Source organism: Mustela lutreola, chromosome 7, assembly GCF_030435805.1.
Source record: "Mustela lutreola isolate mMusLut2 chromosome 7, mMusLut2.pri, whole genome shotgun sequence".
Taxonomy (NCBI): Eukaryota; Metazoa; Chordata; class Mammalia; order Carnivora; family Mustelidae; genus Mustela; species Mustela lutreola.
This window is the reverse complement of record NC_081296.1, coordinates 36301222-36328736: the sequence shown is the minus strand read 5'-3', so window position 1 is coordinate 36328736 and position 27515 is coordinate 36301222. Positions and strand designations below refer to the sequence as shown.

The window sequence follows — 27515 nt, the reverse complement described above, 5'->3', positions numbered from 1 at the left end:
ACAAGAAGTTTAAAGGGGCTAAGGAGAGGGGTAGTAGGTCTGAGGATACAAAGGGGAAGAAAGCCATTAGCAGTAAGGTGAAAAGAGACACTGTGAAAAACAAAGGTTGCCCTATTATGCAGATAAGTTTCTTAGGTAAAGGGGAGCCTGTGTTAATAGCTCTCTTCTTCCTCATTTAGGCTATTCTTTCCAATGTAAATTTAGGCAACAGAGGACCGAGAAGAGAGCTTTTCCTCAATGGAGAGCATCCATTGGGTTTTGATTATTTTAACCCAAAATAACGCTCTTGCCAAAGTGGCATCTCTTGGAGCAGCCTACATCTCAAAGAAGAACTAGGTGGCTGAAACACATGGCAAGAGAAGGGAATATTTACCATTTTCTCTTCTGCACCTTTTTAAGTTTAAATCATGTGGTTTCATTTACTAAAAAAAAAAACCTAAAATGTATTAATTTTATATAGCTTTCAACTAAAATATATATAATAGGGATATTTGAACATAATGCTTTAAGACGTATTTTAAACTATGCCACCCAATTGTAAGTTTGTTGATAGTCTTCACATCAGGGCAAAAAAGAATGAGATAGGGAGCTCTACAAAGGGATAAACGATTAGAGCTGCTTTTAGGAACTCCTAGCCCTAAACACCAGGATGCTCCAAAGTACTGCAGGAACTGTGCCACGCTTTCTTGCTAGAGGCATGTTTAGTAAACACAAGCTGGCATCTCTCCTCTCAGGCTTAAAAACCTGACTCTCCAGATAAAAGTTATCAAAGAGGACAAAGAACTCTCAGAGACAATGGAGGAAATGATTCAACAAGAAAGCAAAGAAGTAAACATTTCTAAATTGTCTTAAGAGAAAATTCACATGAAGAAGTTGAGAGGTAGAAGACTATAACACAGAGGAGAAAAAGAAGAAAACAGAAATCTGGAGAATAAACAGAAAGCTCCTCACCATCCGCAAAAGCACAATCATCCAGGTTTCCAGATGAAGTCAAGGGGAATAGCGGGGGGAGGGGACAAATAGTTGATCATTCTCCATAAAGAAAAACCTGAAGGCAGCTTGCCAGCTGCTACCCATTCCGGTTAATGAAGGAAAGAACTTAACAACCAGAAGACAGGTGCCTGCATGGCTCAGTCCGTTAAGCATCTGCCTTCAACTCAGGTCATGATCTTAGGCTTGCTGCTCCCTCCCGCCTCCTTCTCTCCTGTGCCCCTGTGCACGTGAGCACTCTCTCTCAAATAAAATCTTTTAAAAATAAACAACCAGGGACGCCTGGGTGGCTCAGTTGGTTGGACGACTGCCTTTGGCTCAGGTCATGATCCCGGAGTCTCGGGATCGAGTCCCGCATCGGGCTCCCAGCTCCACGGGACGTCTGCTTCTCTCTCTGACCTTCTCCTCACTCATGCTCTCTCTCATTGTCTCTCTCTCAAATAAATAAATAAAATCTTAAAAATAAAAAATAAACAACCAGAAGAAACCTGAAAAGCCATTCTAGGAGAAAAAAATTCTAAAGAACATGGAGGACCTGCTGGGTCAGGGAGGCCTTTGGTAACAATGTTTATCTCCCTTTCCAATTGATAGTTGAGACCTTAAAAAAGAAAGGAGAAATGTTAATGTCTGTCAATAGATTGGAGTTGAGGGGCATCTGGGGTGGCTCAGTCTGTTGAGTTTCAGCCTTCCACTTGTGTCATGATCTTATGATCTCGGGGTCCTGGGATAGAGCCCTATGTCAGGCTCTCTGCTTGGCAGGGAGTCTGCTTCTCCCTCTGCTCATCACCCTGCTTGTGCTCTCTCTCAAGTAAATAATTTTTTTTTTTTAATCTATAAATAGGGGCGCCTGGGTGGCTCAGTGGGTTGGCCTCTGCCTTGGGCTGGGGTCGTGATCTCAGGGTCCTGGGATCGAGACCCACATCGGGCTCTCTGCTCCGCGGGGAGCCTGCTTCCCTCTCTCTCTATGCCTGCCTCTCTGCCTACTTGTGATCTCTGTCAAATAAATAAATAAAACTTTAAAATAAAATAAAATAAAAATCTATAAATAAATAAATAGGAGTTGACTTTCCAGATCATACTAGAACATTCTTCCTCCCTTTCACCCAAAACTGGTTTACTCCTTATCACTCTTTAGGAGGTGTCAGTTCTAAATCCAATTTTTAAAAATTTATTATTTATTTATTTGTCAGAAAGCGCATGCAAGAGTGAGCACAAGCAGAGGGAACAGCAGGCAGAGGGAGAAGCAGGCTCCCTGCTGAGCAAGAAGCCCAATATGGGACCTGATCCCAGGAACCTGAGATCATGACCTGAGCTAAAGGCAGATGCTTACATGACTGAGAGTCCCTAAATCCTGCTTCTTTATCCTGGAAGTTTTTCCTGCCTTCCAGCCAGGCACACCGTGTAAAAGCTTATGCTGTTATCTTATCTGCTCCCATTACACTATAAGCTTAGGGAAGTGCAGGGACCACGTCTTCCAAGCTCACAACTGCACACTCAATACCAAGCACAGTGCTTGGTAAACATATAAAAGATTATACAAAGTGCTGTTCACAGGGAGTAGAAAGAATATGCTTCCCTGAACACTTACCAAGCTGATTATGAGAGCTCAAACTGAAAATAAAGGAACAGAGAAACATCCCAGGATAAAATGGGACCAAAAAATCAGGAATGATAAGAGGAAAAAGGCAATAGAGGTGACTCTGAAGTCACAAAAGAAAATATCCAAGAATTAAGTTGCCAACATTGAAAGATATCTATAACAGAGATTTCCAAAATAAAGTTTACAAATTTTATAAAATGATCCCTATCGGTGAAAATCTTGAGTTAATGGATTTGTGAAAGCAGTATGCCAATAAATGGGCAAATCTCATTCAAATCTTAAGAAAAGAAGGAAGATGGCACTATGTCTCAAAGTGATATTCAAGTAGAAATCCACAGGTCACACTGGAGAATTTCTGAACGAGGATACAAAAGTATTGGATCTAACGGTTAGAGTACCCCTCAGTCTGTTAGATGACTTAGAATACAGGTTTTTTTTTTTTAAGTTTGTATTTATTTATTTGACAGAGAGAGCACAAGCAGGGGAGCAGCAGGCAGAGGGAGAGAAGCAGGCTCCCCACTGGGCAGGGAGCCCAATGCAAGGCCTGATCCCGGGACCCTGAGATCATGACCTGAGTGAAACGCAGGCACCTAACCGAATGAGCCACCCAGGTGCCCTGCATTGGGATTCATTCATCCTCTCTTTCTTTTTCTTCCTTCCTTTCTTTTGACTCAGATTGAAAAACTGGCATGATAATAAGGATATTAGAGATAGGGAACTTCAAGTACCTCATCATTTGCTGAATAGCATGTTGATTTTAAAAGGGGAGAAGGGGGCCCCTGGGTGGTTCAGTGGGTTAAAGCCTCTGCCTTCAGTTCAGGTCATGATCTCAGGGTCCTGGGATCAAGGCCGGCCTTCTGCTCTCTACTCAGCGGGGAGCCTGCTTCGTCCTCCCTCTCTCTCTCTGCCTCATTTTCTGCCTACTTGTGATCTCTGTCAAATAAATAAATAAAGTCTTTTAAAAAAATAAAAATTTTAAAAAATAAATAAATAAAAGGGGAGAGAGGGTAGGAAGTCTGATAAATTCTTGCTGACAGTTTTATCCTAAAAAGATGAAATACTAAACTGGATTTATTAATCCAAGCCAAGAAGACTAGTTGAAAAAGAGAAAGTAACCATGTAATCTCTGAAAGTGTAACAGCCTAAGTGACAATTAAGGGTAGTCAGAGGAGGCAGTAGTTAATAGAGCATGTCCTAGATGTGGCACCAGTAATCCTGGATTAAAGACCCAGTTCTATCACAGCCATGCACACTGGGACCAATCCACACTCTTAGTGCCATAGTTTCCTCATCCGAAAAGGACAATACCTGCCTACCTCACATAAACAAATAATTGGCTGTTGAAGGCATTATGTAAACCTTACCACAGTGACTTAAATAACACTAGACCTTTAAAAAAATTAGCTAAAACTTAAGGGGCACTGAATTCTAACCACCAATCAGACACTGAGTTTTACAAGGATTGTCCAGTCCTCTCAATGGCCCTAGAAGGTTGATACTCTTATTATTCTCTTAGCAAGATTAGAAGATTAAGATTTCCAACTGTTAACTTGCCCAGGGTCCCAAAATGATGAAAGCCATGTAGCTTGACTCAGAACCCAGGTTTTCTGACTCTGGAGAGCCCAGCCCACATTTTTTCCATTGTGTCATATTGATTTAAAATCATAGATTTCATGAAATTAAAATTTCAAAATCTAAAATTCTTTTTTTAGGGGCGCCTGGGTGGCTCAGTTGGTTGAACGACTGCCTTCGGCTCAGGTCATGATCCTGGAGTCCCGGGATCGAGTCCCGCATCGGGCTCCCAGCTCTTTGGGGAGTCTGCTTCTCCCTCTGACCTTCTCCTCGCTCATGTTCTCTCTCACTGTCTCTCTCTCAAATAAATAAATAAAATCTTTAAAAAAAAAATTCTTTTTTTAGAAGATTTTATTTATTTATTTGAGAGAGACACAGTGAGAGAGGGAACACAAGCAGGGGGACTGTGAGAAGGAGAAACAGGCTTCCTGCCCAGCAGGGAGCCTGATGCAGTCCCGATCCAGGGTCTCTGGGATCATAACCTGAGCAGAAGGCAGACACTTAAGGGCTGAGCCATCCAGGCGCCCCTCAAAATCTAAAATTCTAAAGAGAATATCAATGCTAGTATTTTTTAAAGAAAACTTCAAAAGTGAGATTCTGACAATTATTCAATTAATTACAAGTTATACCAATATGAATTTAAAAAGAGAGCAATCGGAAGAGACTGGTTGCACAGCATACTCTGTTGAGTACAGATGTTAACAGAACATCCACTAACATATACTTGGACAAAGGAAGACCGCACAGTCAAAAACATAACAGAATGGTGTTTCTTTTTTTTTTTTTTTTTTTTTTTTTTAAAGATTTTATTTATTTATTTGACAGAGAGAAATCACAAGTAGGCAGAGAGGCAGGCAGAGAGAGAGAGAGGAGGAAGCAGGCTCCCTGCTGAGCAGAGAGCCCCATGCGGGACTCGATCCCAGGACCTTGAGATCATGACCTGAGCCGAAGGCAGCAGCTTAACCACTGAGCCACCCAGGCGCCCTGGTGTTTCTGATCTAAAGGAAAAGTGTCAGGAAAGTCACTGCCCAGAATGAAGGAAGGCTAGTTAATAAATGTAAGGCTAACAAAAAGGGCTCTGTTAGAACTGTCTAGATCAACTCTTCTTCCATTTCTCTATCAACAAGTATAATCTTCAACTTGAAGAGGGGAAGAATAAGCCTTCTGGAAAGCTCAAAAGAACAGAGCCCCCAATTATTCCAAATCAGTTTAAGCCTCCAGACCTGCAAAATCTAACAATCCTGAAAACGCCAGGGGAGCCTGATGAACATCTGCTGCAGAACTTTAAGGATGAACAAGGTATTAAAACTTGAGTATGAACAAACAGAGTCCTAATTTCAAAGAGGGGATGTCTACTGAGGATTACAAAAGTTCTAACAGAACTGGCATCAATCTGGCAAACTGCACAACTTATCTTTCTTCCACATACATGCAGACACACCTAGCCCTCGCCAATGTTTTTTTTGGGTTTTGTTTTCAAAAAGGTGAACTTTGAGCTTTTAGAAAGGGGGCTAGCAATTACAAGAAGTGATTTTCTAAAAACAAGTCTTTCAAAAAAGAATTCAAGTAGACTGAAAAACAAAGAACTGGAATACATTAACAGTGCTACTCAAAGTTAAGTCTGCAGCACTCACCTCACCTATGAGCTTGTCACACATACAGATTCTCAGGCTTCACCACAAACATACTGAATCAGAATCTGCATTTTAACAAGATACCTAGGCAATTTTTAAAATATTTATTTATTTTATTTATTTGGAAAGAGAGAGACAGTGCACACAGGGGGAGGGATATGGAGGTGGGGACATGGCAAAAGGAGAGAAAATCTTAAGCAGGCCCCTCGCTGGGTGTGGCTCAATTCAACGTGGCTCAGTGAGCCAAAGTCCCTGAAGACATGACTTGAGCCAAAATCAAGAGTTGGACACTTAACCACCTGAGCCACCCAGGCACCCCCTCAAATAAAAAGATTTTAAAGGAATTCCCTGGCAGCACCTGGGTGGCTCAGTCAGTGAAGTATCTGCCTTTGGCTTGGGTCATGTTCCCAGGGTCCTGGAATTGAGCCCCTCGTCAGGCTCCCTGCTCAGCGGGAAGCCTGATTCTCCCTCTCCTGCTTGTGTTCCCTCTCTTGCTGTGTCTCTTTGTCAAATAAATGAATAAAATCTGAAAAATAAATAAATAAATAAATAAAAATAAAGGAATTCCCTGAAAGGAGGGAGACAAGTAGACTAATGCTTACTCAAAGCCTACAGTATTAGGATGGGCCATAACCTAAAGTACCTTGCATCCCTGTTTGACTTACCCTTTCCAACAGGCCCATTTGTGGATATTAAGGTGTTTACATATAAGGAAACAGAGGCCCAGACAAGTCAAGGACCTTGCCATAGCACAGGTTGATGATAACAACCAAGATTCCAAAACCAAATCTGACTCTAAAGGCCATGCTCTTTCCCTTGATTTGCCCTGCATCCATCTCGGGCCTGGTCCCACTGCTATAAATGACTGACTGACTTAACAGCACTGGGTCAAGCTGACCATATGAGAGGGCCTTTAACCTTGAGAACAAGTATATTTAAAACAGAACACAGATCTAAAAGATCAAAACAGGATCTAACAAAGGCAAAGGATGATATTCAAAAGCAAGAGGCTTTGGAGTCAGTCAGATGGATCTGAATACCAGATTCTATCACTTCATTTTTTTGGTTTGTTTTTAATTTTTTATTAACCTATAATGTATTATTAGCCCTAGGAGTACAGGTCTGTGAATCACTAGGTTTACACACTTCACAGCACTCACCATAGCATATACCTTCCCCAATGTCTATAGCCCAACCACCTTCTCTCCCTACCCACCCCTCCTCACTTCATTGTTTTGAATGTAAGCAAATTACTTAACTTCTTTGAGCTTTAATTTCTATTTTATAAAAGTGGAATTATACCTCATAATTGTTGTAAGATGGGAGAAAAGGTAATATTTGTAAAGTTCTGGCATATTAGGCTTAACAAAAATGTTCACAAAATGTTCAGTGAACAATATAATCTAACAAAATTAATTAAAATTATAAGTGCAAGAAAATCAATTTTAGAAGCACCAGAAGAAACTTAACAGAAACACATTAAGAAAAGAGTTAGGGATCTCAGTTGACTTGAACCTATGAGTCAACAACAGTCTGCTTAATACTGCCAAAAATTATTGCAAATTTGGAACACATTACAGAAGCACAGTGTCCAAAACAAGTAAGCCCAAAACAAGGAGGCCTACCAGACTTTATTTGTAAGACCATCTTCAATCCTAAAGTACTAAATTTTAAGGTCACTGGCAAATTATAATCAATTCAGGAAAAGATCAGAATGTTGAGAAGCTTTGAAAACATAGTAACTAGGAAAAAAAAAAAAAAGAAAGAAAGAAAGAAAAAGAAAACAGAGTAACTAGTTCCTTCCTTCCCTGTTCTCTATTTGGTCCACTTCACACAAGTGAAATAACCCTTCAAGGGCTTCTGTTTCTCAATAACTAAAACATTTCTTCCTTCATCTTCATCTCCTTTTCTCCATCTTTCTCTCCCCTACCCCCTCTAACTTCTCCCCACATGCACCTCAAATTCAACTTTGCCAATATCGCATGGAAATTACAGGAGTGACCCAATGACTTCTACCTTAAAACTCTAGAGCCTGGCATGTCAGACCTGTTGCTAATCTGGACCTGACCTGTAGATTAGAGCTGCTACTGCTTATCTACACCAAATTTAACTAGTCCCTTGCTTTTTTCCTGAGATAAGGCCCACAACTTGTGCCTTAGGTTAAGTGAATCCTGCGTCTTCATCACATAATCAAGAAACTGGGACTCTTCCTACATGTCTCCATAACCTACAGCTCCATCACCCCTGAAAGGGATACAGCTGGCCAGAGACTGCATTAGGCAACATCAGCCATCTCAGACCTCAGCCATTTCAAACTTACTGGATCCATACCTCCCAAACTAAGGAAGCTGTCAGATCAACTCGGGGCAAACCTACGCAGGCTCATAAAACAGTAAGAGTAGAACAGTTTACTATACCTAAGGGGCCATTTACAAACATACAAAGAAGGAGGCCTGGAAAAACTAACTGCAATCTGGCTGTCCTCACTACAGCACCCCATTTTCAAATCCAATTAGACTAGGCTCAGCTCCCTGGCAGGACCTGAAAAATAAAATCTGGCAAATCCTAGGTCCAGATTATCGGGGCAACTGACATTGCAGTAACACGAGCTTCCCTATGCAATAGCCTTGTCAAAGTTGGCAGGTATTCCTGGCTGAATCAGAACAGCCTGTCTCTCCTTTCATTCAGTACTCCCTTGGAAGCCAAGCATCTCTCTAGGGAATGCCATCTGCAATGGACATCAGGTGTCTCAATGCCCTGCTGTATTAAACAAGTACACAATGTGGTTCCATTTCTGTTTTTCAAGTAGATAGATGCTCTACTCTTTCTTTGGATGAGAGAAACCATGGTAAATGCTAGTCTTTTGAGAGATTTCTCTTACTGTTCCTTTACCAGGGACCAGTATAGTTCTAGTCCAAAATCAGATACCTCTTGGAGCTCTCATCCAGTTCAAACTAGTTCTATATCTACCTTCTAGACTTCCCTTCCTGAAGTGAGCCTGGGTATCTAAACACATTTTTAAATGATTCACCCACCAATGAAAGAGCACTCTACTTATTCTCTAGATCACTAGTTCTCAAACTTGAGTGAAAACCATTGAAATGCGGATTGTTATACCTTACTGATTTAGTAGGTATGGGGTGAAACAAATATCTCCATTTTTAACAAGCTCCCAGGGGCTGGTCTGGAGACTTGCCCTGTTCCTACTCTCTCTGACAAATAAGAAAATAAAATATTTTTTCTTTTTTAAGATTATTTATTTATTTAAGAGAGAGAGAATGAGAGCGACCATGAGAGGTGACAGGTCAGAGAGAGAAACAGACACCCCGCTGAGCAGGGAGCCCAATGTGGGACAAAATCTCGAGACTCCAGGATCACGATCTGAGCCCAAGGCAGCCGCCAACCAACTGAGCCACCCAGGTGCCCCAAATAAATAAAATTTTAAAGAAATATATTTTGTCAGAGAGAGAGAAAGAAAGAAAGCACAAGCAGGGGGAGTGACAGGCAGAGGGAGAAGCAAGTACCCTGCTAAGCAAGGAGCCCATATAGGACTCGATCCCAGGACCCTGAGATCAAGACCTGAGCTGAAGGCAGATGCTTAACTGTCTGAGCAACCCATGCATCCCTAAGATTTTATTCTTAAGTATTCTCTACATTCAATGTGGGGCTTAAACTTATAACCCTAAGATAAGAGTCACATGCTCCATCAGCTCAGCTAGCCAGGTGCCCCAATAAGCATAGTGTTTTTAAGGTTCATCTACATTATAGAATATATGTATTCCTCTTTGCATTCCTCTTTGAGGCTAATAGTCCATTGTGTGTACATACCCCATTTTGTTTATCCATCTGTCGATGGACACTCAAGTTGCTTCTACCTTTGGATTACTGTGAATAATGTTGCTATGACATGGACATACAGCTAGCAGTAAAATTGCTGGGTCATATGGTACTTGCATGCTTAATCTTCTAAGAGTCACCAAACTGTTTTCCATAGTGGCTGCACCATTCTATATTCCCAACAGTGCCAGTACTTGTTGTTTTCTTTCTCTTTTAAAACAAATTATGGGGGTGCCTGGGTGGCTCAGTTGTTAAGCGTATGCGTTTGGCTCAGGTCATGATCCCAGGATCCTGGGATCAAGCACAGCATCGGGCTCCCTGCTTGGTGGGAAGCCCGTTTCTCCCTCTCCCACTTCCCCTGCTTCTGTTTATTCTCTCGCTGTGTCTCTCTCTGTCAAATAAATAAATAAATAAAATCTTTTTAAAAAAAAAAAAAAAAAGAGGGGCACCTGGGTAGCTCAGTGGGTTAAAGCCTCTGCTTTCGGCTCAGGTCATGATCCCAGGGTCCTGGGATGGAGCCCCACATCAGGTTCTCTGCTCAGCAGGGAGCCTGCTTCCCCTCTCTCTCCCTGCCTGCCTCTCTGCCTACTTGTGATCTCTGTCTGTCAAATAAATAAATAAAATCTTTAAAAAAATACTAAAATAAAATAAAACAAATTATAGCCATCCTAGTAGGTAATGCTCAGCCACTGTTACTATCTCAAGTTTTGATGTGGACTTTTACCAGTATCTAAAGCACCATAAGGATGGCACTACAACAATAAGAGGTTCTAACTAGAGTTCCAAGCATTTTTATTCAAAACACAAATTTCCAGTTGCTTCTTTCTCAAAAATCATCTCCAAACCTAGTATTTCCTTAGTTTGATATCAGCCAAGAAAGAAAATAATGCTTCGGTGGCACCTGAATGGCTCAGTCAGTTAAGCGGCTGCCTTTGGCTTACAATCCTGGGATTGAGCCCCTCATTGGGCTCCCTGCTCAACAGGGAGCCTGCTTCTCCCTCTGCCTGCTGCTCCCCCTGCTTGAGCTCTCTCCCCCTGTCAAATAAATAAATAAAATCATAAAAACAAATAAATAAATAATTTAAAATTTTTATTTAAAAAAAAAACTTTTTTTTTTTTAAGAAAAATGGTGCTTTAGGTAGCCAAAGGAAAAAGGGATGGGTGGTTATGTTTTTTAAAACAAAGGTATACTGGAAATCCTGTATATTTTAATCTTGCTAGCTATATCAATTTGAAGTCCCTAACCTCATTAGAAATATCATTTTCTCTTCACTTTTGGGGTTTTCCTGGCATGGAAGACCTAAACTCTCAGTGAAACAAACAATTAAAAAAAAAAAAAAAAGAAAAAACACCTGTTTTCTTGTGCTCATGTATTATGTTCAAGGTTTCAGGACTTCCTCTCAGCAACTCTTTTTTTTTTCCCTTTATGAATCCAAGAAAGAGAAAATCTGTGCATACAGAAAGTAAAAATAAGGGGCACCTGGCTGGCTCAGTCAGTTAAGCATCTACCTTTGGCCCATGTTACAATCCTGGAGTTCTGGGATTCAACCCCGCAATGGGCTTCCTGCTCAGCAGAAAAGTCAGCTTCTCCCTCTGGCCCCTCACCCTACTTGTGTTATCTCTCTCTTGCTCTCTCTCTCAAATAAATAAAATATTTTTAGAAAAAGTAAAAACAAGGAGAAAAAAATCTTTTTTTTTTCTTTTTAGAAAAATTTTCCTCTACTTTTACACTTGGCAAGAATTGAGAAATAAACTCCAGTAGGAACTTAAGTACAGCCAAAAAAACAGGCAATGTGAAGGTATCATGGGAAAAACAATTTAAAAAGCTGTAGTTTCATCCTAGTTATTAGTAAGCAAGTATACTATATATGCTTCCCCATTATGCGGATGATCATATACAAAAGATTAAACTCTACATATAGAAAACTAAAACTGGCATTATAAAGGCAAAGAAGAGACCTATGACATTCTGAGAGGTACAGCCAGAAGCCTACGTGAACCCCCAAGTTCACTAAACCCATTAAGGCATATAATTCTGTTCATATATAAATGTATAATTAGGAGTGCCTGGGTGGTTCTGTCAGTTGGGCGTCTGCCTTTGGCTCAGGTCATGATCTCAGGGACCTAGAATTGAGCCCCAGATCAAGGTCTCTGCTCAGCGGGGAGCCTGCTTCTCCCTCTCTGCCTGCCTCTCTGCCTACTTGTGCTCTCTCTAATAAATAAATAAAATCTTAAAAGGAAGTAAGTGTACAATAAGCAGCTAGTAACAATGTAGCCCCATCTCTGTAGGAAAACTTGTGAATGGCAGAAACTAGGGATGTTCAATCCCCAAAGGCCAAGAGAGCTAGTTTTGGTGTATATGTATATAGGTAGGTCATACATAGAAACATGCAGGTAAAACAGATGATGTTTACTAGAAAGAGTGTTGCATTTAAGCAGAGCTTGAGTCCCAGTGCTGCCTCCTTGGTAAATTACTGAAAGCTTCTGAACATCATCCGTATTATCACAAAGGCAATCATCCTGAGCGAAACAATACCAGCTTCCTGGGTTGTGTGAGGAATAAATAATTTCAATATAGTTTCAGTTATTCTTTAGTAAATGTATTTTGAACCCTCACAATCTACAAGGATGCAGAGAAGATTGAGTATAAGTATTTCTACATATAAGGTATAGGTCCTCTTCCTTGGTGGGTACCCCACAATTCAAGAACTGCTTAGAGAGAACTAGAGGGCAATTCCTCAAAGACAGAGAGCTCCTTGTCCACGTTTAAGAACTTGGTACATAGTGGACAGTAAATGATTGCTGAATGAACATACTGTATTTTGTTTATAATCTTCCTCTCCGTTAACATTAACATGAAAAGGAGGAGACTGATACATAATAATCACCTCACTCACCTGAGAAACAGAAACTCGAAAAAAAAAATTTTTAATACTGGGATCTCAGCAATGAAATAATATAATCCCAATTTGTATAGAGCATGCAACACTTTTTACAAGATGTAATTGATTTTAATTATAAAAGAAATATATGGTCATTGCAAAGAGTCTAGAAGACTATTTTTAAAGGATTATTTTAATAATGATACATATCATCTAATAATGGCATATATGAAAGCAAAGGTAAAGATTACCCAGTTGTTCAAGGAATAAACAAGCAATTCACAGAAACTTCAGTACTAAAGAGATGTACTCAGTACTTTAGAGAGATGGCTCTCTCTAAAATCTGCCTAGCAGGGCACCTGGGTGGCTCAGTGGGTTAAAGCCTCTGCCTTCAGCTCAGGTCATGATCTCGGGGTCCTGGGATTGAGCCCTACAACAGGCTCTCTGTTTGGTGGAGAGCCTGCTTCCCCCTCTCTCTCTGCCTCTCTGCCTACTTGTGATCTCACTCTCTCTGTCAAATAAAAAAAAAAAAAAAAAAATAGGGCGCCTGGGTGGCTCAGTGGGTTAAGCCGCTACCTTCGGCTCAGGTCATGATTTCAGGGTCCTGGGATCGAGTCCCGCATCGGGCTCTCTGCTCAGCAGGGAGCCTACTTCCCTCTCTCTCTCTCTGCCTGCCTCTCCATCTACTTGTGATTTCTCTCTGTCAAATAAATAAATAAAATCTTTTAAATAAATAAATAAATAAATAAAATAAAATCTGCCTAACCAATTCTGAGAATAAATTCTGGTTTCATCATAATTCCTTACGCCTAGTCAGATCTGGGCCACCCATGATGGATAAAAAGACAAGAACTATGCCTGCGTGTTTTGGATGGGTTTGGTATTTCAGAGGAAACGAATATGTAAAACAGAAACTGTCTTTCTTAGAGAAAAATGGAATCCTTTTCTTAGAAGCAGAAACTAAAAAAAAGTCACTTCTAATCTACTGTTTTGATCTATTTTATAATCTGGATCTAAAAGATAACCAATCTTTAATAAAAACTCTTCCCATGGGCTCTAGAGCCTCTCAGACTCCCACCCCTATCCTGCTGCCTATCCCATACCGTCTCAGTTAGTATCCATTCCAGTAGGTACAGGCCCTCCAGCACTGAAGAGTGCAGGTTAAATACCAGTCTGAAGAACATCTGCCCTTACTCCAGAGGAAGAGGAATAAAAAACAGTGACTATTCCAGGGGCTCCTGGGTGGCGCAGGTCGTTAAGCATCCAGCTGTCAGTTTCCACTCAGCTCATGATCAGAGTCATGATCTTCGGGTCGTAGGATCAACCCCCACATGGAACCCTCCATGATGCCCTCTCACTCAGTGCAGATTCTACTTGAGATTTTCTCCCTTTGCCCCTCCCCCTGCTCAGTCATGTGGGCTCATTACCCACTCCCCCATGCAAATAAATCTTAAAAAACAAACAAACAAAAACAGTGACCTATTCCAGTGGCCGGGAAAAGTAACCAAGGAGGTCTGGTACAGAAGTATGCATAGGGGGCAAATGTGATAATGATTGATTTGGAAAAAGAAAATGCCCCCTATTACGTGAGACATCAAGGGAAAATGGTAGAACAAGCGTGACATGGCTGAAATTGCACTACAGGTTTTTAGTATCTGAACAAATAATCAGAGTCCGGCGACGGCGTCTAATCTTGACATTGCAGTGGACCAGCCGTTCTGTTCTTGGGCATAAATGAGGAACCTGGCTGGCTCAGTCGGTAGAGCATGTGACTCTTGACCTCTGAGTTATGAGTTCAAACCCACATAGAGAGTAGAGCTTACTCAAAAAAATAAAAGAAAAAAATTTTTAATAAAATGAGGGTTAATATTTAGAAGACAGAATTACTAAGTCTTCCAATATAATAAAGGTATACAGGTCAGAGAAGGAGACTCAAATATACTGACCTACCAGTCTTAACTTTTTTTTTTTTTTCCGAGTTTTAACTTTTACTTCTGTGAAATAGTTCTGCTCCTTTCCCAAGCAGGGTCTGTCTTACTTTTCAAGTCATTAATAAGTACTAAAGGTCAGGTTCCTTTGAGAAAACCTCCAGGTTCTTTTTTTTAAGATTTTATTTATGGGGAGCCTGGGTGGCTCAGTGGTTAAGCATCTGCCTTGGGCTCAGGTCATGATCCTGGAGTCCTGGGATCGAGCCCCACATTGAGCTCCCTGCTCAGTGGGAAGCCTGCTTCTCCCTCTCCCACTCCCCCTGCTAGTGTTCTCTCTTTCACTGTGTTTCTCTCTGTCAAGTTAAAAAAAAAAAAAAATTATTTATTTGACAGAGAGACATCGAGGGAGGGAACACAAGCAAGGGGGAGTGGGAGTCGGAGAAGCAGGCTTCCCACTGAGCAGGGAGCCCGATGTGGGGCTCGATCCCAGGACTCCAGGATCATGACCCGAGCCCAAGGCAGATGCTTAACCACTGAGCCACCCAGGTGCCCCTCCAGGTTCCCTAATATTCACAAAAGCGAAGTCCAAAACCCTTGATATGCTCAGAAATTTTAAGAATAAAATTCTCACATCCAGATGAGATTTTACCTGATTGTTAATTACAGTATCAGTAGTTACTGGCAATAACAAAAATAATGAGAATTCTTCACCTTTCGAAACCTCATCTTCTTTGCCTCTCTGGAAGGCCTCTACTTAATACTATGAATCATCTGGTCCTTGACGTATGGTTACTTCTGGGGGGAGAGATGACATTTAGCACAGGACATGTGAGGCTGTGGGAAAAGGGAAGTTCTTGGCCACAAGAACCAGGACAAAACCCTTGTCCTTGGGAAAAATGCCAAAAATCTTTGAAGTCCACTGCAAGGCAGTTAAAATTTTAACTTTACTTGATCCCTGTTATAAGAACATAAACCACAGCACAGAATTAGGTTTTGAAACCACATTATAAAGTTCCAAGATAACTATTTTTTCAATTTTATTATTTTTTTCAGATTTTATTTATTTATTTGAGAGAGAGAGAGGGAGAGAGAGCAAGCAGGGTGAGTGACAGGCAGAGGGAGAGGGTGAAGCAGATTTTCTGCAGAGCAGGGAGCCTGATGCAGGGCTTGATCCCAGGACTCCGGGATCATGACCTGAGCCAAAGGCAGATGCTTAACTGAATGAGACATCCAGGCATGCCTATTCACTTTTTTTTTTTTTTTTTAAGTAGGCTCTATGCTGGGCCTCAGGTCCCTGAGATCAAGACCTGATCTGAGGGGCGCCTGGGTGGCTCAGTGGGTTACGCCGCTGCCTTCGGCTCAGGTCATGATCTCAGGGTCCTGGGATCGAGTCCCGCATCGGGCTCTCTGCTTGGCAGGGAGCCTGCTTCCCTCTCTCTCTCTCTCTGCCTGCCTCTCCATCTACTTGTGATTTCTCTGTGTCAAATAAATAAATAAAATCTTTTTATATAAAAAAAAAAGACCTGATCTGAAATCAAGAGGGGACATGCAACAGGCTGAGTCACCCAGGGCCCCACAAGATTCTTACTCTCTGGCATTTACATATAAGAATCCATGCTAAGTGATGGTCCATTGGGTGAATATAAATATTTTGCCCCTTGGGATTAGTTTAACCTAACTTAACTCTTAAGTCTTTCACTATTCAAAGATGGAGAATATATGGGACGCCTGGGTGGCTCAGTTGGTTGAGCAGCTGCCTTCGGCCGGGGTCATGATTCAAGCATCCTGGGATCGAGTCCCACATCAGGCTCCTTGCTCAGCGGAAGAGCCTGCTCCTCCCTCTGCCTTTGCCTGCCTGTGCTTGCTCTTTCACTCTCTCTCTCTCTCTCTCACAAATAAATAAATAAAATCTTTAAAACAAAACAAAGATGGAGAATATCATGATAATGGCTAACTTTACCGAATGCTTACTAGGTAACTACATGCACTAGCTTATTAATCCTTATAATAATGTTCTAAACAACATTAACTCTAAAATAGAAATTTTCTTTAGAGGTTCTGAAAGTAAATATTATTTGTTACAGCAACTTAAAGAAATTCATGAATTTTTTTTTTTAAAGATTTTATTTATTTATTCGACAGAGAGAGATTACAAGTAGACAGAGAGGCAGGCAGAGAGAGAGAGAGAAAGAGAGGGAAGCAGGCTTTCTGCTGAGCAGAGAGCCCAATGCGGGACTCGATCCCAGGACCCTGAGATCATGACCTGAGCTGAAGGCAGCGGCTTAACCCACTGAGCCACCCAGGCGCCCTCATGAATTATTTTTAATGTGAGAGAAGCACTATACAAGTTATTAAAATCGCCTTTGGTCTAAAATGAAAACATATATAAATGCATAAGCATTTTAGAAAACTAATTATTCTATCCTATCAATCACTACTGGGAAATCCATGCAAAATCAAAAGACCCTAAAAATCTATTGCAGAATTTGAATATCCTTAGAATCCTAGCTGAATCTTTATTTTATGGTTTATTACAAAGAGGGAGTTCTCACAACTTAAGTTCAAACAGATATAACCAGGGAGCCCCACTCAACTTTCTGTAGGTTTTAACAATAAAACAGACAAATTAAGAAATACTTAATTATCCTTTATGGTCAAGTTAATTATAATTACATAGCAAATTCAATAAAATTACTTGAGGTCCACTTACAAATATATGTATATGCTCTGGGAAAATAAAATTAAGACAATAACATAATAAGAATGGAGGTAAAACATCGCAGCAGTGGTGACTGCTGTGTCCCCACTGTCTGCGCTGCTAGGTCCAGGGGACAGCTGGGGTAGTCCATGTCAAGTGGTGCCCACAGGGAAGAGGGCTCAGCTCAGCACGTGGAAGGCCCTCCCCTACTTTGTAGCGCTCCCCTACATGGGAGTGCCCATGCTGAATGTCTTCCTGAGGTCGAGGTTGAGGTCGCATCATGGGAGACCTGAGTTCCTCGCCTAGCCCCTTCTCCACATCAGGGCCAAGCTCCTTCCCTGGGGAGATGGTAATCATACTCTATTCTATAACTCTCACGTGAATCCACTTCCAACCAGTATGAAGATGAATAAAGAGAACCTGGACCACCACCCAGTGTGGACCACAGCACTGGTTTGGACCATGACTCTGCACACAGACCAGAGAAGTCTATGGGACCAGGTTGCCTAAGTGGCTCAGTCATTAAGCATGTGCCTTCAGCTCAAATCATGATCCCAGGGTCCAGGGATTGAGTCCCATGTCGGTCTCCCTACTCAGTGGGGAATCTGCTTCTCCCTCTCCAGCTTTCCCTCCTTGTGTTCCCTCTTTGTCCGTCAATGAATAAATAAAACCTTTAAAAAGAAAATAAAAGTCTACAGGACCTTAAGCACACTTTCCTCACTTGTATCAAATGATGACCAATATACTGATCTTCCATCCCTTTGCTTATAACAGGAGATGGCTTAAATAAATAACTTAGATGGTCCATGGAAAAGGAAAAAAAAAATTAAGAATGAACATGAGTGGGGTACCTGGGTGGTTCAGTGGGTTAAAGCCTCTGCCTTTGGCGTGGGTCATGATCCCAGGGGTCCTGGGATAGAGTCCCGCATGGGGATCTCTGCTCAGCGGGGAGCCTGCTTCCCCCTCTCTCTCTGCCTGTCTCTGCCTGCTTGTGATCTCTGTCAAATAAATAAATAAGTAAAATCAAAAAGAATGAACATGAGTACTGATATGTAGAAATTACCCTTCATACTGCCAGATTTACAATTTTGCCAGCCCACTAAGAAAGGCTTTTATATTTACACATAAAATATAAAAAATGCATTCCAGACACAAAACATCTGGCTTTTTAAAGTTTGGAGAGATAATACTCTTTATTTATTTTTTTTTTAAAGATTTTATTTATTTATTTGACAGACAAGATCACAAGTAGGCAGAGAGGCAGGCAGAGAAAGAGAGAGAGAGGAAGCAGGCTCCCTGCTGAGCAGAGAGCCCGATGTGGGGCTCGATCCCAGGACCCTGGGATTATGACCTAAGCTGAAAGCAGAGGCTTTAACCCACTGAGCCACCCAGGCGCCCCGATAATACTCTTTATATTTTGCTCCATGAATAGTTATTTCTCTTGTACAAAAGATAAAGAAATTAAAAAATTAAAATTTTATTGTGACCACAACTCAAAATGGAGAACAGACAACTCTATCTTAAGGAAAACATTTTGGGGGAGCACCTAGATGGCTCAGAAGGTTAAGCATCTGCCTTCAGCTCAAGTCAAGATCCCAGGACCAGCCTCAGGCTCCCTGCTCAGTGGGGAGCCTGCTTCTCCCTCTCCCTCTGCTGTTCCCCCTGCTCGCACACTCTCTCACTCTATCTGAAATAAATAAATAAAATCTTTAAAAAACAACAACACATTTTCCCACAGAGTACTTTCATCACATATTCTTGCATAGACTGGATAATATGTCTCTATTGACAGTAGCTAGGGCTGAATAAAGGTTTTCCAAAATTTTTCTTCCGTTCATCTTTTTAAAAAGATTTTATTTATTTATTTGAGAGTGAGCGAGCAAGAGAGCACAAGCAGGGGCAGAGGGAGAGGGAGAAGCAGACTCCCCGCTGAGCAAGGAGCCAGACACCAGGCTCTACCCAGGAACCCAAGATCAAGACCTGAACTAAAGGCAGAGGCTTAACCTTCTGAGCCACCCAGGCACCCCTCTCTTCTGTGCATTTTTCAAACCATATTTTAAGCATCATCATCAAAACTAAATATACACATATCAAACAAAAACCAACAAAACTGGCTACTATATGTCCATGCAGACATCTTAGTAAGTTGACTAACTGCTTCATGAGAGGTTATGTAGTATAATGGAATATTTCGCACTGGAGGCAGAATAACACAGATCTGGGTGGAAATCATGGTTCCATCACTTGCTAGCTATGTGACCTTGGGCAACTTCCTTCTCTTAGTCGGAGTTTTCTTATTTGCAAAATGAGGTAATAATTCCAACCTTATGAGGATTAATTGTATGTGAAATGCCCAGCACAGAGTCTGACTCAAAGCAGGAGCTCAGGAAACAGTTACTGTTATTACACTGTTATTCATGTAAGCCCCTTAAAGGCAAAGCACACTTGTTCTTGTAACTCAACTGCAGGCTAATTGCTGAGGACTGAAAAAATAAAGGCAAGGAACATCAAAGTTACAAATGAAGATGTGGGGGGGCACCTGGGTGGCTCAGGTGGTTAAGCATCTGCCTTCATCTCAGCTCATGATCCCAGGGTCCTAGAATGGAGCCCCACATCGGGCTCCCTGCTCAGTGCGGAGTCTTTTTCTCCCTCTCCCTCTGGTTCTCCTTCCTCCACCCCTCAACCCTGGCTTGTGTTCTCTCCTCTCTCACTCACTGTCTCAAAAAAATAAATAAAATAATCTTTTTTTTAAATGAGAATTTGGTATAATATCAGTTTAACACATGCCGAGATAAGACACTATGAAGCAAAAATGATGACCTTCAGACTTTACGTGTCAAAATGAACAATATTCTTACCATATCAAAATAAACAATGTCTTGGGGCGCCTGGGTGGTTCAGTGGGTTGAGCCTCTGCCTTCAGCTCAGGTCATGATTTCAGGGTGCTGGGATCAAGCCCTGCACCGGGCTCTCTGCTCAGAGGGGAGTTTGCTTCCCCCCCCACTCTGCCTGCCTCTCTGCCTACTTGTGATCTCTCTCTGTCAAATAAATAAATAAAATCTTTAAACAACAACAACAAAAAACAAAATAAACAATGTCCTTATTTTTATAAGCCCCTCAAAAAGGAGATGCTGCTGCCTATATACAATCCACGTTCAGAATCACTCTTCATTCCACAAGTACTTCCAGAATGTCCACAGGCTAACTGCCAGTCATTAGGCAAGGTACATAGGACAGTAAGCAAAAGCAGAAACAGTTCTGATCCTCATGGAGCTTCTAATCATGTAATCCCACAAATACTGTAAACTTGTGAAAAGTGAATATAAAGGACAGTACATGGTACTCTAAGGGCCAGTAACACAGATCTAACCTAACTGGGGAAATCAAGGAAGGCCTTCCTGAGGAAGCAAAAGCTAAGAGCTGAAGGCTAAAGAGGGAGTTAACAGTGGAGGGTGTTTCCAGACAGGGGAAAGCCATGGGTGCAAAGACCCAGTAGCAGGAGAAAATAGCAAGAATAGGCAATCAAAAGGCAAGTGTGTTTGGAGAAAAGATGAGGTGTGAGAATTAGCTAGGGCTCTAGACCACAGAGGGGTTGAGGCACTATAGATCATGTTCAAGAGTTGGAACATCCTGGGATGCCAGGGTGGCTCAGTCTGTTGGGTGTTGACTCAGGTCATGATCCCAGGATCCTGAGATTGAGCCCTGCTTCAGGCTCCCTGCTCAGGGGGGAGCCTGCTTCTCCCTTTCTATCTGCCTGCTGCTCTGCCTACTTGCGCTCTCTCTGGCAAATAAATTAATAAAATCTTAAAAAGAAAAAAGAGTTGTAACATCCCAAGAGATATGAAAAGCCACTGAAAGGTTTTATAAATGCTTATTTTAGGGGCAGAGAGGGTAAAGGGAAGATGCAATTAGATGTGCAATTTGTCTTTGCCTCTGGAAGAAGAGTAAAGGAATGCAAATAGATCAGGCAGGAAACAAAAGCCTTGTCAGGATACGACAATAGCTTGGGGACTAGGGTGATGGTGGTAGTGGAATTAGTAGATAAATTCAAGAGATGTTCAGGAAAATCTGATGATGTGTCAGGCTCAGGGGCTGAGGTAGAGCAAACTGTCTAAGATGACTTCTGGGTTTCTGATCCACATGACTGTAGAGAAGGATACCTATATTCAGGAGAGATCTGCTCCAGAAACATCTTCAAGGTTGACACTTATACACCCTCAAAAGGACCTAAATGCATAAATGCACTGCACTTTTGCCTGAACCTGTGTTAACCCAGTGTGATCCCCTACTTTATTTATGATATGGGGTTCCAAAAGTCAAATTGACTATCAAAGCAAAATGTTTCCAACACTGAGGATACTTCAAAGATTCTACCACAAGCTTTGAAATCAACTCCAAATGAGTTCTAAAACTGGTTTGAGCAATGGGACAGCATTATGGAATGAATGTGTCATTTCCCATGATGACTACTTAGATAGGACTAATTTGAATTTGATGCTGCTTAAGGTAAACATTTTAAATAAATCTTCACGGTGAAGAGTGCTCTTCTGTGATATTAAACTAAAACATGAAATTTTATCAGGCATTAATTACTATTGAAATTATTCTTTTATGTTTGTTTCAACATTTTGAAATGCCTATAGAAAATCTGACATTTTGTAGGTAAAAGTATGATTTTTAAAACCCCACATTCGGGTCGACTGGGTGGCTCAGTGGGTTAAAGCTTCTGCCTTCAGCTCAGGTCATGATCCCAGGGTCCTGGGATCGAGCCCCAGCATTGGGCTCTCTGCTCAGCAGGGAGTCTGCTTCCCTTTCTCTCTGCCTGCCTCTCTGCCCACTTGTGATCTCTGTCAAATAAATACATAAAAATCTTAAAGATTTTATTTATTTATTTATTTGACAGAGAGATCACAAGTAGGCAGAGAGGCAGGCAGAGAGAGAGAGAGGAGGAAGCAGGCTCCCCGCTGAGCAGAGAGCCCGATGCTGGGGCTCGATCCCAGGACCCTGGGATCATGACCTGAGCCGAAGGCAGCGGCCTAACCCACTGAGCCACCCAGGTGCCCCAATACATAAAAATCTTAAAAAAAAAAAAAAAAAAACCCACATCCCTTGTTGATCTTAATATATATTTTACTGTTCCCATCCAGTCCTCGTTAATGCCCATCACATTATTCACTGTAAAAGATTTTTACTAAACACACTGGTACATGTATATAGTCTACGCAGAGTAAAGCACTGACTTTATCAATACTTCAATACTTAAAAATTTACTTTCCTTGGTTTTAATTTTTTAATGTGTACCCTCCTGCCATCTTCATAGTGGAATAGTAATGCTTTGAAGTATTAGAAACATAGAAACTCTAAATCAGACCAATTCAAGGAAAAGAAGTGAAGAAGTTTTGCCTCTTTAGAATCAACCTAACAGGGGCACCTGGGTGGCTCAGTTGGTTAAGCAGTTGCCTTCAGCTCATGTCATGATGCTGGAGTCCTTGGATCGAGTCCTGCATCCGGCTCCCTGCTCAGCAGAGAGCCTGCTTCTCCCTCTCCCTCTGCCTGCTGCTCTGCCTACTTGTGATCTCTCTCTCTCTGTTAAATAATAAATAAAATGTTAAAATAAAATAAAATCAACCTAACACATCATACCTTAGTACTGAAATTTCCCTAATTCTAGAGTGAGAGGGGCTCCTTGGCCACCTGCTTACACTAGGCCCTGACAAGCATTTTATTAACACTCAAATGCAGTTACCAGGATGTTACCACTGCTTGTACAGAGCAGAATTCTATTTTTTCTCCCATGCTGATTTTATCTCAAGGCGTGAAAGGGCAAGACAGTGGTCTGAGGCCAAATGTGAAAAATGTCATCTCCACAAATGAGGAGAAAAGTCAAGAGCTTCTTAAAAACTAGTTTGTAAAACCAGACTGTCTCCACCCTAGAGACTGCGCTACCAAAAGTGGTCCTTAGGAACAAGGGTTGAAGAGCTTGAAACGAGTTACCAATATGGTTCATCTTTTTATTTCAGGGTTATTTTTGCTTTTTTTTGTTTTTTTAATATGAAATCAGACTATGACTATATTTGAGCATAGCAAAGGCCGGGTATGGGCAGTGCCAAGGAAGAGACAGCGCAAAGGCTTTAGGGTACCCCAATCTCAGTAGCAGACTTACCGATCTTCGGGGGAGGGAAAGTTACAACACCCCTGGCCTTTTCCCTTACCCAAACCCCCAGAATGACACCGCAAACAACTTCCTTCTGGGAACTGAAGGTCATAAGCTTTAAGGGACAATGGAGCTCCATGTAGGCTCCAGAAAGATGGAGACAGCGAGATGAGATGGGGGGCAGGGAAGTGGGGGTGAAGGCATGCGCCCATTCTCAAAGAGTGAATAGGGCGATCCAGGCCAGGGACTTCGGGAGGATGAAAAGGCCTGGATCTTCCAGAATCTGCCTAAGTAGGCCTGTCACAGCCCTCTGAGCAGCCCGAGGTGCTCGTCTGGAAATCTAGGGCATCTATGTAGCCAGTGCCTGTAACCGCTCTGCTCGGGAGGGGGGATGGTACCCGAAGGAGCCCTCCCCCCAAACTGGGGCTTTGCCTGTCCTTTAAAAAACCCCACAAACCCTCAAGGAAATAACCTGAACATTGGGGTGGAGAGGCCAGAGGAAAAGTAAGGCGTCCGGCAAATGTTGCGGGTTGGGGGTGGTGAGAGGGACAGGGAGGCCCCCCCAGTACGAGGAACTTGAATTACCACCGGAATGGGGGGAGGGGGCGATGTGAGGCCCGCAAGCCTCAAGAACAGAAGAGACCGGGAGCCGCGTCCAGCCGCGTCCCCCGTGTGGGGGGCTGACGGCCTTGGGCGCGGTCGCCGGGGGAAGGGGCACCCAGGGACCGGGGGGGTGGGGGCGGCGCGCGGCCTCGAGGCCGACCTAGGCCTCGGGGGTCCGGACACACCCACTGCCGCGCCGGGGCCCCACTTACCTGCTCCTCCTCCGGGGTCAGCTCCGGCGCCATGTCGGGCTGGGGCGCGGTCGTGGGCTCCATCCCGCCGCCGCCGCCGCCGCCGCCCGGCCGACCGAACGCGCCCGGGAGCGCGGGGAGCCGGGAGCAGCCGGCCGCCGCTTCCGCGTCTCCGCGCCTCAGCAGCCCGAGGCTGGCTCGCTCATGCTGGGGCCGGCGGGGCCGGGCGGCCGCGAACGCCGCTTCTGTCTCCTCAGGGAAAAGCTCTCACAACTGTCGCTCTATTCAGGGCGGAAATCCTTTTTTATTTTCTTCGCTCCTTTCCCCGCACTCCCCCTCCTCTCCCGGAAAAAAACAAAACAAAACAAACAAAACCGAGGTGCCGGCGAGGAGCTAACAGCCGAGCGGGATTTCAAAAGGAAATAAGGAACTCAAGAACTTTCTGCGCCCGGAGCGGGGGCTCGCGGAGGAAATTTCCCGAAGGCCGCCGGCCTCCTCGGCGTCTAGCCTTCCCCGGCCGCGCTCCCGCTCCTCCGGAGCGTAACGAGGAGTCCTCGGCGACGCGGGCCCCGGCGACCTGCGCGGCGGCGGCCTCCCAACCCTGTTCCTCAAAAGCCGCGGCGGCGGGAGGGAGGGAAGGGGAGAAGGAGCGAGGAAGAGGCGCCCCCCTCCGGGCTCAGGGCCAGCGCTGCGGCCGCGCCGCGTCCGCCCGAGCCCCCCGCGGCTCCATTGAGAAACCGAGCGTCTCATTCACAAACAGGCGGCGGAGAGGGCCGGCGGCGCGCGGACGCTGTCCGGGAGGGGGAGACAGAGAGGAGCCGGGGCTGGGGAAGCAGTGAGCGGGGGAGGGGAGACCGCAGGGACCCGCGCGGGGAGGGGCTTGGGCGACTCGGGGCTGCGGGGACGCGGAACCCGGGAGGAAGGGCCGTGAGCTTAACGCTTCAGCCCCGTGGAGGAGGAAGAGAATGCATTCGTCTGAAAACGCCGCCTGGGTGACTTGCTGCCCCCGGGCGTCTGAGCGACCCACAATGCTCCTCTAGCTCCGTGTTGCTTGCTGACTGAAAGACCCTGTGAGCGCTGCCTGGAGGTGTAGGCTTCTGGTGAAGGAACAGACCCTGCTAAATCGAGGCGCGCACGCCCTCCTTCTCTTTGCCGGCGGTGTCCTGTTCTTCTCTTTGCCGGCGGTGTCCTGTTCTTCCTGGCCAGTACGGCTGGATTTTAGTCCCTCACAAAAGCAGCAACCGGTTTCAAACGTCATTCAAGGAATCACGCAACCTTTGCAAACCTTAGATTTTCACTCTGGCAATCACAGCAAAGAGCTTGTGGGTGTTACAGAATACAGTCTTGGAGTCAGTTTGAGAGGCGCAGGGAAGGCCGGGCTGGTCAGTTCCGTTGTTGCACCATTTCAGACCAAAAAGAAATATTCCAGCAGGGTTCCAGCTAACAAGCAACAGCTAGTCCCCAAGGGCTAGAGCCCTGGAGAGCTAGGAGAGAGACCCAAGGGAGAGGTCTACAGACAACCAAGGAAGAAGGTGCTCTGGCTTCCCATGCGCCTTCTAGGACTTCAGAATTAACCTCTGACTTCACTTCATTTCTGCATCATTGCAATAGGAACTTCAGGTTGTCCTTGGTTAGAAAAGTATTGTAAAAGGACTTGTCACGATTTCAAATCCATGTTTTTGAAAGTTTGTTTTGGACAGTTATTTGTGGTTTGAATTTGTTGTGATGACATTGTTTTGAGGTTGGGTTTTAGGACTTTCTTATCGAACTATTGCACCTGGAGTGGAGAGGAACATTACGTCACTGCCACCATAGTAACAGCAGTGGTGTCCATCATGTGATGGCCTTTTAAACTTTAAAAACTAGGAGCTTTGACAAGTAACTCTGGAGTGTTCAGTCTGGGCAAGGCTACTCTTTGCTCAGCTAAATGGCTCTCCAAAGATCTTGAAACACTTTGCTCCTACTGTGGCCAGGCTACTCATGGTTAGCAGTGGTGTTAAGGGTACAGCAGTCTGAGGAAGAGAAGAGATATCTGCTCCGGCCTTGGCCAGGCTACTACTGTAGGCAGTGGCACAAGACATGTAAATATTCCTGGAGTGATAACCTTCCTGGCAGTCCACTTGGTTGGCCAGCACTGGTGCTATGGTCTGCTAGCCACATTCCCCAAGCAGAGAGGGACCAAACCTGGCAGCTGATAGCTCACTTTTATTTGGAAGGGCTGACTCTACCAAGAACCGACTGGTAGAAATGTATACATCATCTGAATCTGGACTTTCTTTTATCCTCCCTTTGCCTGAAACAATAGTGTAATTAACCTATCATTGGTTTAAGGTATGTTATTTCCTTATTGACTTATTAAGAGACATTATCCTATATGCTACTGGCTTGTGAAATGTAACTGTAAGTTATAATTCCTGCAGTGAAACTGTGTTAAATTATTGGCAAAGATAATGTCAGGCGCTGAGCATAATTTGCTATGAATAAAACAAGTAAGCTCTGGTACTTGGATCTGTTTCTATCTCAGGTAGGCCATCATCCCAACAGTCTATTTAGTAAACAAGTACAATTTTATGCCATGCACTGGGCTATCCAATGCGATTACAACAATGAAAAAGACATGGTCTCTTCCACACGTGAGGATATGGAATGATCTTGAGTTGTATTTTAAAGTGGAAACAGCAAGACTCAAATAGTACACATAATGATGACACTTGTACAAAGAAAGAAAAAGAACATATAAACTTATTAAACTTATTTATACATAGAAAAGGTTTGGTAGGGTACACTAGGAAGGTCACTGAGTGTCTTTCGAGAGGGGAAGGAAGGGAAAGACTTTCTCCTATATGGTCTTTTGTACATTTTAAGTTGTTGGGGTTTTTGTTTTTTTTTAAGATTATTTATTTATTTATTTGACAGACAGAAATCACAAGTAGGCAGAGAGGCAGATAGAGAGGAGAAAGCAGGCTCCTTGCTGAGCAGAAAGCCCGATGGGGGCCTCGATCCCAAGACCCTGAGATCATGACCGGAGCCGAAGGCAGAGGCTTAACCCACTGAGCCATCCAGGCGTCCTTTTTTTTTTTTTTTTTAACTTTTTATTGAAATGTAATATACATACAGAAAGGAGAAAATGTAAGTATACACCATGATGACTTTTCACCCATGTGACCAGCACACAGATCAAGAAATAGAACATTCCTGACTTGCCAAAGTCCCCCTTATGTCCTCTCCTAGTCCCTACTCTTCTCGAGAGTAACCACTATTTTGGCTTCTAATAGCCTAGTGTATCTGTGTTTAAATTTTGCATGTGGATATATAACCTTTCCCCCAAACTTTTAATAATAACTTAAATATAATTTTTCTCCTGGAACAGGCAGATGGCTCTAGGACTAAGCTAGAGTGGGGCACCTGGGTGGCTCAGTCGGTTAA

The 27515-nt window shown here is 43.2% G+C and overlaps 1 protein-coding gene across 1 annotated transcript in view; it reads right to left on the bottom strand.

Annotated features, from left to right (window-relative positions):
- Window positions 1-24894, bottom strand: part of PTPN9 (protein tyrosine phosphatase non-receptor type 9) — an 84837-nt gene extending 59943 nt beyond the window's left edge. Inside the window, exon 1 of the mRNA XM_059180333.1 lies at window positions 24111-24894. Within this exon, the coding sequence (XP_059036316.1) occupies window positions 24111-24173 (63 nt within the window). The 5' untranslated portion in view covers window positions 24174-24894. The remainder of the gene's footprint in view (window positions 1-24110) is intronic.
- Window positions 24895-27515: the final 2621 nt, after the last annotated feature.